At 41.6% G+C, this 13,861-nt stretch overlaps 1 protein-coding gene across 1 annotated transcript in view; it reads left to right on the forward strand.

The window, feature by feature from the left end:
• The first annotated feature begins 638 nt into the window (after window positions 1-638).
• The window catches only part of DHX15 (DEAH-box helicase 15), a 56,898-nt gene continuing 43,675 nt past the window's right edge, over window positions 639-13,861 (forward strand). The window contains exons 1-3 of the mRNA XM_066279250.1: window positions 639-868; window positions 7,508-7,943; window positions 13,234-13,427. Coding sequence (XP_066135347.1) covers window positions 798-868; window positions 7,508-7,943; window positions 13,234-13,427 — 701 coding nt within the window. The 5' untranslated portion in view covers window positions 639-797. The remainder of the gene's footprint in view (window positions 869-7,507; window positions 7,944-13,233; window positions 13,428-13,861) is intronic.

The raw sequence follows: 13,861 nt of genomic DNA on the forward strand, positions 1-13,861 counted from the left end.
CCTCCCTCTACCTTAGAGTTCACAACTATAAAATAAGGGTCACTGTAAGAATGATAGAGGTAAGGGTCTACACTGTGGAAGTGTATAAAAAAGCATACAGGGGAGAAAAAAGCTAATTATGTTCTTACTGCCAATTTCCTCTATTCTATATTAAAAAACATCAGTAGGTTGGGTGACTGTTGACCAGATTGGGTAAAAAAAAAAAGTGGGGGGAATGGATTATGGCAAGTTTTGACATTTTTCTCATCTCAGTTTCCTCACTGCAACTGAGTGGTTAGTGGCTTCAAGTTCTAGAACTGGAGTTGGAAAGTAAGTAGTTGGGGCTCTGCGATATGATTGATTGGTTTCTCAAACTCTTGGAGTCTCAGACTCTCCTAATGCCAGGGTAATACAGAGGGATAGGATTTCCTAAGTAGGACTGATCATTTTCCTCTCTCAATTTCCTAATTCAGAGAGACGTGAAGGCCACAGGGGATCATGCCGCCCAGCAGCCGCTCGGACCCCATTAAACGCCTGTAATAGAAGGAGGCGGGCGGGAAGGAAGTAGGCCGGGTCTGGAATTCCCGCCTCCGGTGCGTGCGCGTTCAGCACGCACGCACGCACAGCACGCTGCGGAAGCGCGCACGCAGGCCCGGCCCTCGTCGCCGCCGCCATTTTAGCTCCTGGTTCCGGCCGCACGGTGTAGGCTGTTGTAGCGGGAGGGGTGGGGGTCCTCCAGAGTTAAGTAGCTGCCGTCGACTTCGCCGACAAGGCCGCCAGCTTTTACTCTCTCGTCCTTCGTAATCTCCCGCTCCAACATGTCCAAGCGGCACCGACTGGACCTGGGGGAGGATTACCCCTCCGGCAAGAAGCGTGCGGGGACCGATGGGTAAGCCAGGCCGGGGGCGCGCGGCAGCGGCTTGGGCTTTGTTGGGAGTCCCGGCGGGGAGCAGGCCAGGGCCGGCCTGGCGGAGCGGGGCTCGGAGTCCGACGCTTTGTTTCCCTCCGGGCTCGGTTCGCTAGCGGCGGGCGGGTCGGGAAGAGCGGCGCCGCTCCCGGCGTTCGGCCGGGCAAGGGCGCGGGGAGAGGTGTTGCGCGGCCGCCGCCCGGCGCGGGCGGGCGGGCGGGCGGGCGGGTGGAGAGGTCTGGCGTGGCCACGAGGGCGCCTCCTCCCCGGACTGAGCCAAGCGAGTCACTTCGGGGAAGCAAGCGGGCAGGAGGAGATCGCGGGCCGCGTGGCCCGGGTTCCCGGGTGAGGCCTGGCGCCGGGGGTGGGGGAGGGCGCGGCGGGGTAGTGGCCTCCAAGGGCGGCAGGTACTTCTCGGGCCGAGGGGCCGGGGAGGGGGCCTTGGGGGCGGGCGGGGGCCGGGCCGGGGAGAGGAGGAGCGCGTGGACGGGGCTTGCCGGCGGGCGTGGGGGTGGCGGGGGTTGCGTGAGGCGTGCAGACCGGCAGTCCTCGGGGGAAGGGAGCGTGGAAGGCCTGCCGGGAGAGAGGAAAACGTGGAGCTTACCTGACGGGCAGGGAGGCTGGTGGTTTGGGGCCTCTGCGTTTATACTTTGGCGGGAGAGCGCGTGCCTCCGTCCATTCAAACACTTCAAAGTAGCTGCTAGGCAAACTTCCGCTCTCGGCCGACTCTCCCGCCATCTCCTTTATTTTCTGCTTTGGCTATAACGGTGGTTATTGGGCCTTCCTGGGATAGGAACTAGAAGGCACTTTTGTTTATTTTTTCCCAAATAAGTTCATGGTTTGTTTCTATCCCTCCCGCCTTCTTTCACAAACAGCCTTTGAAACAAGAACACCCTTTTCAAATGATGTTTTTAATATTTATGGCAAATTGTCCTTCGTGGGGAGGTTGAGAGTCGAAATACACTGAGACTTGTTTCAGATTCCTTTCCCTTAGCGTTTCTTTAAAGGTACACACGGTTTTAACAGTTGCATCAACATCATTTTGTTGTCCAGTGTGAGTTATCATTCCTGAAGTACAGATACTTATTTGGATAATCCAAGCAAAAACACAGAAGTCTGACTATCCAGTGACTTTGTATAATTTTATTGTATTATTTGTGTACGTGTTCAGAATCACTGTGTCGGGTCACCTATATAACTTCTGTGAATTTTTGTTCACTCAAAGCCCTTCATTTGTGTTGCCAGATGTCTGTCTGGAGTGTAAGCTAAATTAGGGTGTACTTTTTGATACTTTTTCATATACTGATTTTGGGAAGCAGAAGTATATAACAGTTTAATCTTATACATTTGTTAGTTTCCAATGTCAGACTTCTGTTTTCTCTCTTTTTAAATTGTGGTCCCTTCCACCCCATCAAATCTTTAGACTATTAGAGGTTCTTGTCACGGGCTGTTTACAGTTGCAAGTGACTTTGAAAGGGAATGTAATCAACTCCACTTAAGGGATGAGAGAGACCTCGAGTTAAGGTGGTTAGTTCAACCTTACACACTTTGCAGATGGATTTGGAACTTTGATCTTTTCATTTTCACTCTTAGCCTCTCGCTTTTTTTCTTTTTTAATTAGAGCACACATGCTGTAACTAGTTACCAGTCATTACAGCCTATTTTAATGACATTTATGATGGGTCAGAAAAGCAAGGATACATGCTTTTTGGTTCTTGTGAAGCAAAACAGTCATCTGGCTAAGATGCAATTGATTTCTCTCACAAGAGTTTAGATTGGAACAATACACTGGAAAGGAGTGAATTTACTCATATTTGTGTGTATGTGCACCATTTCAGTGCTTTTGAGGGGATTAGTGGTCTCATGCTATGTACATGGGTTGCTCTCTGTCTCTTGCAAAACGTATCCTTAGCTAAAGTGTAGACTTTCTGGTTTGTTGGTGGTGGCTTTAAGATTCTCTTGGTTATTATTTGATATCTACCTATAATAAAGATCACGTTCTGAGATATTTTAGAGGGACATTTGTGTAGTTATTTTTGTGTCACCTTAATATTTCTCATAAAACCAATTTCTTTATCAGTGATTTCACCACATTTTCTAGTGGTTGGGGTTTTTTCTTCCCCGGCATATTTTATAACTTGAAAAGTCACTTTTGTTGACTGTTACACAGTCATGCAGGTTTGTTTTTAAGTCTTGATAGTTAGCAGGTAGTTTTATTTGAGAGGGTAGGCTTGTCAGTTTTGTGAACTTCACTGTCAAACATGTACCATTTCCCCATAGCAAGAGGGGAATGTGATTGGTTCAGTGGGTGACTTCATGCACATTCATAATCCCAAAATTTTGCCCTACCTTGTGGAGCTTTATCTACTCCTAGTATATTTTAATTTTGGTTTCTGTTACAAACTGATCTAATTGCTTTTTCCATCATACCATATATATAATTACTTCTGAAAAGACAACCTACTGTTGAAGTTTAGGAACAACTTTTTGAAAATAGGAACATTTTTCACTTTGATGTTAATTTCTGCTATTCCTGGTGAGGGTGAGAGCTTTTCCTGTTGGTGAAATGTGAAACAAATACACTAATATGACATCTGTAGAGTACATACTGTACTGTTGAAACTATTCTAAGTGTTTTATATATAAGGACATTTTCCTTACAATCCTCTGAAATAGGTGAGGGTGAGTAACTTGCCCCGGGGAAAAAAAGAATGTCAATACCTGAAGACAAAAAAATAGGCAAGTAAATTTTGGGAAGTTTTCATTCCTGTCTTTAATCCTTTGATAAACTTTCTTTAGATCTCTGAATATTTGTTCACAGGTATAAACTATAAAATTTAGTATCAGTGAGATGTTGTAAATGTTTTTTTTAATTTTTATTTATTCAGAAATAAAGTATAGAATAGGAATACATTATTATTCTTTTCATTGGCTGCATAGTATTCCATGTGTGAATTGTGTTGTAACTTAACCAGTTTCCTGTTGAATGATGCTTTTGCAGTTTCCTAGTCTTCATTATCTTGTAAGTGAAACAAACGTACGGTGAACTTTCTGTGTGTACATATTGCACATGTATTGTTATGAGGAGTTGCTGGGAGGAAGGTAGATTGCCAGAACAAAAGCAGTGCTTGTGTAAAATTCTGATTTTGATAACCAGTTTGCACTTCCATTAGCAGTATTTTAGATCATGTTATTTATTCACGTGGAATTTTAACATGGTATTGTTAAAATAAAAAAGAAAAAAAAACTTTTAATGATAAGCAATATTTCATTTAATTATTGGAATACCCCACAGGACATGAATAGCCACGCTTGATAGATGAGGAAAGAAATAACTGGCCATCTAGTAAGCTTAAGTGCTGAGCTTGAATTGAGCTGAGAGAGTACAGAATCACGTGTTCAGCAACTGTGTCATATTGTCTTTTCCCGCCAGTATTGTAGCTAAGTGATAATAAAGCACTGCTTTGATAGTTTTTAAGCATTATACCTCAAATAGTATATCTTCATAACAACAAAACTCCTTAATAATTAAAGTGCCTATTTAGAAAGAACCCTCCATATGTGCAAGTCTACACATATTTATGAAGCTGTGACTTTGAACCCTCCTTAACTGACCTTTAGTTTTTATTTTCTCTTCCCCGGTGATGATGGTGGACAGGTTTAATCATAAGCATCATTTCAAAGTGATTGGATTTGCCTTCTGCATCCTTTCCATTGCTTTATTTTAATCTAAGTGACTACTATTCGTTTTGCAGGGTAGTGAGTTGAGGCTTATACCTTGCCAATGGCAGTGCAGCTCAGTGCTGCTTTTACTTTTGTATCACAGTTAGCCCATTTCATGGTCAGCAGTTAATCTTTGTGTCTTCAAATGCATTTTATGCTTCATAGGCCCCTGAAAAACATCTTTGTTAGAATAGGTATTACTGTAAGAAAGCAAGGTGATAATGGTTTACTTTGCCCATCATTCTCCATCCACGGTTTATAACCTTGGAAGGGTACCTTCATATGTTAAATGCCTGATGCTGTGCTAGAAGTATAGAAGTTCATTAAACTTTGGTTTTGCACACCCCTGTTCCCCCAACCTGGAGTGCTAGAATCAGGAATTCTATTTAGATCAGATATTCTTTAAAGGTTCTTTTATATTCTGTGATCTTTAAAGATGTCCACTCTTTGACCCTTGTGGCTACAGTGCTTCTCACTTTGCTGGGCATGTTTCTATCCACCATGTTATAAACTTCCTCGTTCTAATTTGGCGGGCACTTAAATACTTATTTAATCAATGAGAACCTTAGACCAGAGGCAGAGTGAAGAATCAAAGAAAGGATGACTGATGTCATGTTTCAGAGATAGGCTAGGAAGCTTAAGTTTTGAATAGTGAGAGTTTGGTGTATGTATTAGTAGGCTATCCCTAGTGGTTTTTCTCTTTGCTTTCCTTCCCTTTATGCCAGGCGGGATAAGAGCCTTACATCTTAGCTTGTATGTCCTATGGTTCTGTAGAAGGTGAGCATTGAGATGTATGTATATGAATATATGTGGAAGTGGTTATAAATGTGAAAAGTATATATATGTGTAATAAGGCTTTTCTAAGTAAATTTCTATGAACTAAAATTCTTTATTTTGGGAAGGACAAGATTAAATGTAAATTGGTTAGCCTATTTCTGTAATTGGGAACCGTCCTTTCTCATGTTGAATTTAGCATTTTAGTTGTATTCTACCAAGGAGAGTTAGTGTTGCCTAGCTAGCTCACTCTTTTTTTTTTTTTCCATTTTTCTGAAGCTGGAAACGGAGAGACAGTCAGACAGACTCCCGCATGCGCCCGACCGGGATCCACCCGGCACGCCCACCAGGGGCAATGCTCTGCCCACCAGGGGGCGATGCTCTGCCCATCCTGGGCGTCGCCATATTGCGACCAGAGCCACTCTAGCGCCTGAGGCAGAGGCCACAGAGCCATCCCCAGCGCCCGGGCCATTTTTGCTCCAATGGAGCCTTGGCTGCGGGAGGGGAAGAGAGAGACAGAGAGGAAGGAGGGGGAGGGGTGGAGAAGCAAATGGGCGCTTCTCCTGTGTGCCCTGGCCGGGAATCGAACCTGGGTCCTCCGCACGCTAGGCCGACGTTCTACCGCTGAGCCAACCGGCCAGGGCGCTAACTCACTCTTGTTACAGAGAATGAATGATATTTCCTACTCTGCTATTCATAATCAGGCGTGGGACATTTCTATGTCTTGTGTGTTAGGAATAAGGAAATATAGCATGTCTAGTGGCTTGTGTCATAGTGCCACGTTGTCTTGATTGTTTGAAAGTCTGGGTCTAAACACTTTGTGGTAAGTTTGTCTGCTATAGGACTTTGTCTGAAGTGAACTGGATCAGTAGAGTGAATGAACATAAGATTATTTTAAAATTATTGTGTTAGGGATCATCTGTAGTAACTGGAAGTAGATACTAGAATTGGCTACTTAATATTGGCCTAAGTTTAATGTAGTGCACATTTGCGTAATTTTAAACAACTTAATAGTGTTCAGTGAAATTTGTTTTTAATATATGACCAAAGTGTACTTGGGCTTACAGAGTGCTTCCAGATGTTTTACTGCATTAAGAATATCATGCACGAGTACCTGCAACAACAGAATAATAAGTGTTTTAGTTTTCCTTATACAGCAGTGTGTGCTTACTGGGAAAGTGTTTTGGGGGAAACTTTGCATATAATCTTTTCATTCATATTTCTATTAATGTAATGTGAGAGGGAATTGTCTCTCTGTCTAGAAGCAGTGTTCTTGCTAAATTTTGAACATAAAGTTCAATGCAAAATATACCTTTTTTTTCTTTTTTTTTTTTTCTGAAGCTGGAAACGGGGAGAGACAGTCAGACAGACTCCCGCATGCGCCCGACCGGGATCCACCCGGCACGCCCACCAGGGGCGATGCTCTGCCCACCAGGGGGCGATGCTCTGCCCCTCCGGGGTGTCGCTCTGCCTCGACCAGAGCCACTCTAGCGCCTGGGGCAGAGGCCAAGGAGCCATCCCCAGCACCCGGGCCATCCTTGCTCCAATGGAGCCCTGGCTGTGGGAGGGGAAGAGAGAGACAGAGGGGAAGGAGGGGGGGGAGGTGGAGAAGCAAATGGGCGCCTCTCCCATGTGCCCTGGCCGGAATCGAACCCGGGTCCCCCGCACGCCAGGCCGACACTCTACCGCTGAGCCAACCAGCCAGGGCCGCAAAATATACCTTTTATATAACTTGAAGGGGACTCTGGGAAAGTTTGTGATGCTGTCCTTTTTATTCATTTATTTTTTGCCTGATTTGCACCTACATTTTCCCCACCCTGCCCTCAGAATTTAACTTCTGAGTAGAAAAGAGTTTGACTTGCAGAGAATTGAGTTCTGGTGTTACCTGATGACCAAAGGTTGTAGAAAGACACGGTCCCTTAACAATTTGAGGCATCATTTAAAAAGGGAAGGTTGTTAGTAGCGGCATGAATAATACTCCTTGATTATATAAGTTCTTTTTCATTATTTTTGGGTACTCATATATTTCATTGAGTTTTGTATCATTCCTTTGATTGTTGGATGTTTACTTTCTTTGTGACTTTAGAGAATCTGAATTCTAAAGTTTTTATTTATTTTTTTTAGGAAGGAACGGGATCGGGAACGGGATCGTGAAGATCGGTCTAAAGATCGGGACCGAGAACGAGATAGAGGAGACAGAGAGCGGGAAAGGGAAAAAGAAAAGGAGAAGGAATTGCGAGCTTCCACTAATGCTATGCTTATCAGTGCTGGATTACCACCTCTAAAAGCTTCCCATTCAGCTCACTCGACCCACTCAGCACATTCAACACATTCAACACATTCTGCCCATTCAACACATACCGCACATACAGGACACACATCACTTCCACAGTGCATTAATCCATTTACCAACTTACCCCATACTCCTCGATACTATGATATTCTAAAGAAACGGCTTCAGCTCCCTGTTTGGGAATACAAGGATAGGTTTACAGATATTCTGGTTAGACATCAGTCTTTTGTACTGGTTGGTGAGACGGGGTCTGGCAAAACAACACAGGTGAGTTATTGCATACTGTGTCACATTTCTATTAATGTTTAGGTTTGCTAAGTGTTATTTACTTGAACCTGGTGATCCTTCTTACTGTCTGCTGCCTGACAGGACATCTTGAAGAACAGCTGCTTTGGTGTTGAGCACCTTGTAGTGACTTTCAGAGCGGGAACCCAGTGGGGAGTGTCTCCTTTCCTGAGTCTGGAGGGGAAGCAGCAGTGCTGTTTTTCTGGTTTTGTTACATTAAGGAAGGCAGAGTGGTGCTCTGTCCCTCCCACTTGACCTCTGGGGTAGCACAAAATTGGGATTGTAGGGTTTGTTTTCAGTGCTTGGATGAAGTGCTCTGAACCACTGGAGTGGTTTTCGTTGTTGTCATTTTTGGTTTTTTGTTGATTTATTTGCTTTGTTTTGTTTTTGTATTTGTTTCGGACCATGTGAATATTACCTGTTTAAAAATGAAAGAGATAAAGTCTCTTGACTCATGACCTCCACCTCGGCACCTTCTGTACACATGTGTGTATGCGCACGCGTCGCGCGCACACACGCACAACACTAAACACTTACTAGTATCTTGTTAGTAATATATCCAGGACATATTTCAAACATAGGTGAGCCATTATTTGTTGGGTCCACGTTATAAACATCTAGGCTACTTCTAGTGTTTGTTGTGCATGAGCAAGTGTATCTGGGATAAATTTCCAGAAGTGGAGTTGGTGGTTCAGAGGCTTGTTTGTAGTTGTGATACATATAGCCAGATAGCTCTCTCTAGGTCACCTCTGGGCCTTTCAACAAGCATGCATGAGAGCATATGTGGGAAACCTGGATTAGCATAGACCACTGAACTTGAAGTTTACAAATATGATAGGTGAAAAGTGGTATTTCAGTTAACTTCTAATTGCATTTTTTTGCTAGACTGAGGTTAACCATATTTTCATATGCTTGAGCCTGACCCATTAGTTAGAAATTTCTTGGAGGTTACACAAATAGCAGCTCCTGGCTCTTGCAGAAAATTTGGAACATTCAGGAAACTGTTGAAAAGAATTTTATGATTACTTAGACAGAAATAATTATTAATGTGTTGTGTTTCCTAATGTCCTGTTTTCCATGTTAATGTACCTATGATATGTTTATATTTGAGCATACTGCATATACATCTCCTTATGTTGTTACATATGCTACAAATTATCAATTTTTGAGTACTTCATGGATACAATAGTAATTAAAGTAGGAAGCTTTTATTAAAGTCTGGGCTTTGTATGATTTTTCTTTTTAAGTGAATAAAAGCTTAGTGTTGATGTTAGAACTAAAACTGTTGATTCCTTTTTATCACCTGATGGAAATTTTAAAAATTGACTACATCAGCGGTTCTCAACCTGTGGGTCGTGACCCTGGCGGGGGTCCAACGACCCAAACACAGGGGTTGCCTAAAGCCATCGGAAATACATATTTTATTTAAAAATGTATTGTATAATAAATACGTATTTTCCGATGGCTTTAGGCGACCCCTGTGTTTTGGTCGTTCGACCCCCGCCAGGGTCATGACCCACAGGTTGAGAACCACTGGACTACATAGAAAGATAGAACTCTAAAACTTATTCATAGTATTTTGAATAATTATTTCAACTAATTTATCTCATTTGCATAGTATTAACAACACCCATTTAATTGGGTAAAGCCAGGCACTGTGTTCTTGGTATGTATTATTTTTTTCAACATGTCTGCAAGGAGGTTGTTAGTCCCCATATTACAGATGACCAAAAACATGAGGCCTAGATGAATGAGAATCGTGGCTTTAGTGGATTTCCCTAGGTTGCATAGTAGGTTTAGAGGGGCCCAATATTCAGTTTTTCTCTTTGATGCATAGCCAGTGTTACGTTCATTTAATACAGCTCTTCTCTGGTCGTGTATGGTTAACTTTGTTTCAGAGATGAGTTTATTTAGTAGTAGTATAGAGGAAGGTGGTCCAGAGGTTTATGATTATTTGGGTTACTTTTTTGGTTTATTTTTGTTTGTTTGGATAGTTAAGATGCTGGGATTCTTAGGATTGCAGGTCATTTAGGGGATTTGAAAGGAAGCTGAAGTCTTAAATAGTGAATTTCACCCAAATGCTTTTTTGGGCAAACCCTGGTAAACTGATTCAAAACCATCAGTAGTAGTTAGTCATATTTGGGGTTATCTTTTTGTGCCTGTCAGAAAAATGAAATTCTCCAAGCAGAATCAAATGATGACTAACTTTTGACTGAGGCTCAGTAAAGACATTTCACATTGCAACTTATATACACATATGATATCCATGTAGAGGAAACTAAAGGACGTGAGCGAGGGCACAGGCTCAGAGAAGGGGAAGCATGTATGTTTGCTCTGGACGAAGTGTAGGATGCACATGAAGAGTGAGGCAGGCTGGTGAGACTGGATCAGTAGGCTGGGCCTTAACATGTCTTGCTGTATTTGGGGAGCCCTTGGAGCTATTTATTTATTTATTCATTTTAGAGAGGAGAGGGAGAGACAGAGAGAGAGAGAGAGAGACAGAGAGAGAGAAGGGGGGGGAGGAGCTGGAAGCATCAACTCCCATATGTGCCTTGACCAGGCAAGCCCAGGGTTTCGAACCAGCGACCTCAGCATTTCCAGGTCGACGCTTTATCCACTGCGCCACCACAGGTCAGGCTCTTTGAAGCTATTTAAGTGGAGGGGAATGACAATGATTTTTACAGAATGTCTTGTCTGGTGAGAATGCTAACTACAGACTGTGTAGGAGGTCATAACAAAATTTGATTACATATAGGGTGATCAAATGGGTAATAAAGGATTGATTAGAGTTAGGGTGTTACTGTTATTAAGTAGGGGGCCCAGGAGAGATTAATAAATATTTGGAGGAAGGTGAGAAATAGTTTTGGTTTTGAACTTGTTGAATTTGGGATACCAATAAAATAATCTTCAAATGGATATGACCACTGGTTCATGGATGGGAACTGGAGTTGGGATTGACATTTAATATATTATAATGTTAGCAGTCAGAAGACCGCTTAGGGTACTCTACACGTAAAACAAGACTAGAGGGTTGAGGATTAGTTTTTAGGAAGATGGCCACAAATGAAGGAAGGGAAGAAGCTGAAGGAGGAATAGCTGTAGAAGATCTGATGCCTGGCGTGAGTAGCCATAGCCTGCATATTTCAGGACCTACTTCCTTTCTCAATGCTATTCTTAGAAATATGAATAGATGCATTGACTAAGCGCTTCTCCTTATATCATCTGGGAATGCTTGAAAGTCCTTGAAACCATTTCAAAGTTCCTGGGATTTTATTTGTACACTTACAAATAAAACAAAAATATTGCAACATATTTAAAATAGAAGCAGATAAAAGAATTCAACTGTCTTCTATCAAGCCAGACATTAGAGAAAAGCAAAAATAAAACAGTGTCCTTTTGCTCTTTGGGGGGGGGGGTTGGAAAATATAATTACTTTTCATAGAAAATATTTGTTAACTTAGAGTAAGATTTTATTGTTAAGAATTAGTATTTCAGTTTTAATTTCCTAATACACTGAATCTCTTAGTTTTTTGGCATCCTGCTTTAAGAGTTGAAAAAGGAGATCAAAAGTTCAAAACTGCTTAATTAGCCAAACCTGTTTATATATTTTTTTATTCTTTTTAAAAAAATTTTATTTATTTATTTTTTACAGAGACAGTGAGGCAGAGAGAGGGATAGACAGGGACAGACAGGAACGGAGAGATGAGAAGCATCAGTCATTAGTTTTTCATTGCGCGTTGCAACACCTTAGTTGTTCATTGATTCCTTTCTCATATGTATCTTGACCGCGGGCCGTCAGCAGAGGGTTCAAGCTGGTGGGCTTTTGCTCAAACCAGATGAGCCTGTGCTCAAGCTGGCGACCTTGGGGTCTCGAACCTGGGTCCTCTGCATCCCAGCCTGATGCTCTATCCACTGCGCCACTGCCTGGTCAGGCTGTTTATTTTTAAAGTGAGGGTAAGCTGTTCATTTCACTGGAGTGAAGTTTTAAAAATTTGGGAGCATTCTTGTTTTGAGATTTGTGAATTAATTATACATGCTTTAATTGACCAGTGAATATTTTTTTGAATTTGTTTTGTTTGGTCTTACAAAGTATATTTTGTGTTTGTGAGAGGCTTGCTGAAATGAATATATAGCTATAAAGCCTTGCTGGGAAGTTACTTAAACTTTGAACTGTGGGTTTAGATACTTAAAGAGAGCCACTTATCTTGTAGTTGAGTATTTTTGCTCATTTAATTCCTTTAAAGATACACATTGTTGTGTTTCTGTAGAAGCAGTATGTATGTACCCTTCCCTCTCAAATATTTCAGGTATTTTACAGCACATCCCCAAATTGCTGGAGTAACTAACTAAAATACAGTAATAGTACAGCTTTCAGTATTATTCAGGTGTCTGTGCAAATTATGTACCAAAAAATCCCCCCCCCCAAATGTGTTTCTTTTTTTTAGCATTAGTCTGGTGGGCTTTGGAGGCTTTGATGGAGACCCATCGTGTGCCTCTTGTATCAGCAGATTCCCATTGAATGTAGTGAGCACTTTGAGTTTTCCATGGTTTTCTCTTTTCCAGTGAAGAAACATGGAAATAGAGGATCTGTTAGCTTTTATTGAAAATGAAATAGGGAGGAAATGCCCTGTCATCATGGCAGTCAACCAGCCTGTACTTGGTGGATTTTTCTTCCTTCCCCCTTGGCAGCTGCCTTTCCTCAGGGAAGTATTGCTCTTGCTTCTCTAGGTCCTGTTGAATTTAATATATGACAACTACTAACATTGACTTTTTAGTGTGGTACCAAAGATACTGCCATTGTGCACAACTCGCCTAGATTTTCCTGGCTTATGAACTAAATTTGAATTAAATGAAAAGATAACAGCTTTTAAATATATCGGGTATGACTTCTGTTTTTACCTGTATTTTGTAACTCATGTTTCTTAAAATGTTTTTGGAAACTAATCTTTGTTATAAAGTAGAATTTTTCATAAGTTGGATTTTTTTCTCCTGTGCATAGAGAAATGGTTAATGGTAGAACTCCTGGCACTAGATTTTGCAAAGCCTCAGTGGACCTAGCCCACTCAGTAGTCCAGTTTCATCATGTCAGTTTTCTACATGACCCTTCCTTGGTTTAGAGTGCTTATTCTGTTATAAGTTTGAATCATAATAATTTGTAGTGTGCCTAGTTGACTTTTGTGTTTTATTATTAGAATATTATAAAATACTTTATGTTAAATAAACCTGATATACAGGCAGAGTAGAATTAATTTAAATGTGAATTATTTGATAGATTCCACAGTGGTGTGTGGAGTACATGCGATCCTTACCGGGACCCAAGAGAGGAGTTGCCTGTACCCAGCCCAGGAGAGTGGCTGCAATGAGTGTGGCTCAGAGAGTTGCTGATGAAATGGATGTGATGTTGGGCCAGGAAGTTGGTTACTCCATTCGATTTGAAGACTGCAGTAGTGCAAAAACAATTCTTAAGTAAGTACTGTCTTTAAAAATCGACACTTTTAGTTTTTATGTCATCCAAATTTAGAATAGTCTAAAGTAGACCTTCTTAGACTTACTAGATAACATTTTATATTGGATTGTTTTTTGGTGCTAATATATAGAATATTCAGTAGACATTGAAGTTCAAAGGTCAGTTTTGAGTTACTTGATGCTGAATCTTAGGTGAAATGTTAATCATTTAAATGTGATAGAAAAGTAAAGTGACATCTTAGTAAAGAACAGTTGTAGAATGAGTGATGGGTGGGATGGGATGATTTATTTGGGGGAGAGGACTTTTCATGTTAACTATACAGCTATTATGCATATATATATGTATATTCTGAGCTGAAAGGAGGAATCTTTTGTTTTGTAATATATTTTTGGGGTCTCCTCAGAGTCCTCACTCGTCTTCATTGTGTTGTGGT

Source organism: Saccopteryx bilineata, chromosome 5 (assembly GCF_036850765.1).
Source record: "Saccopteryx bilineata isolate mSacBil1 chromosome 5, mSacBil1_pri_phased_curated, whole genome shotgun sequence".
NCBI lineage: Eukaryota > Metazoa > Chordata > Mammalia > Chiroptera > Emballonuridae > Saccopteryx > Saccopteryx bilineata.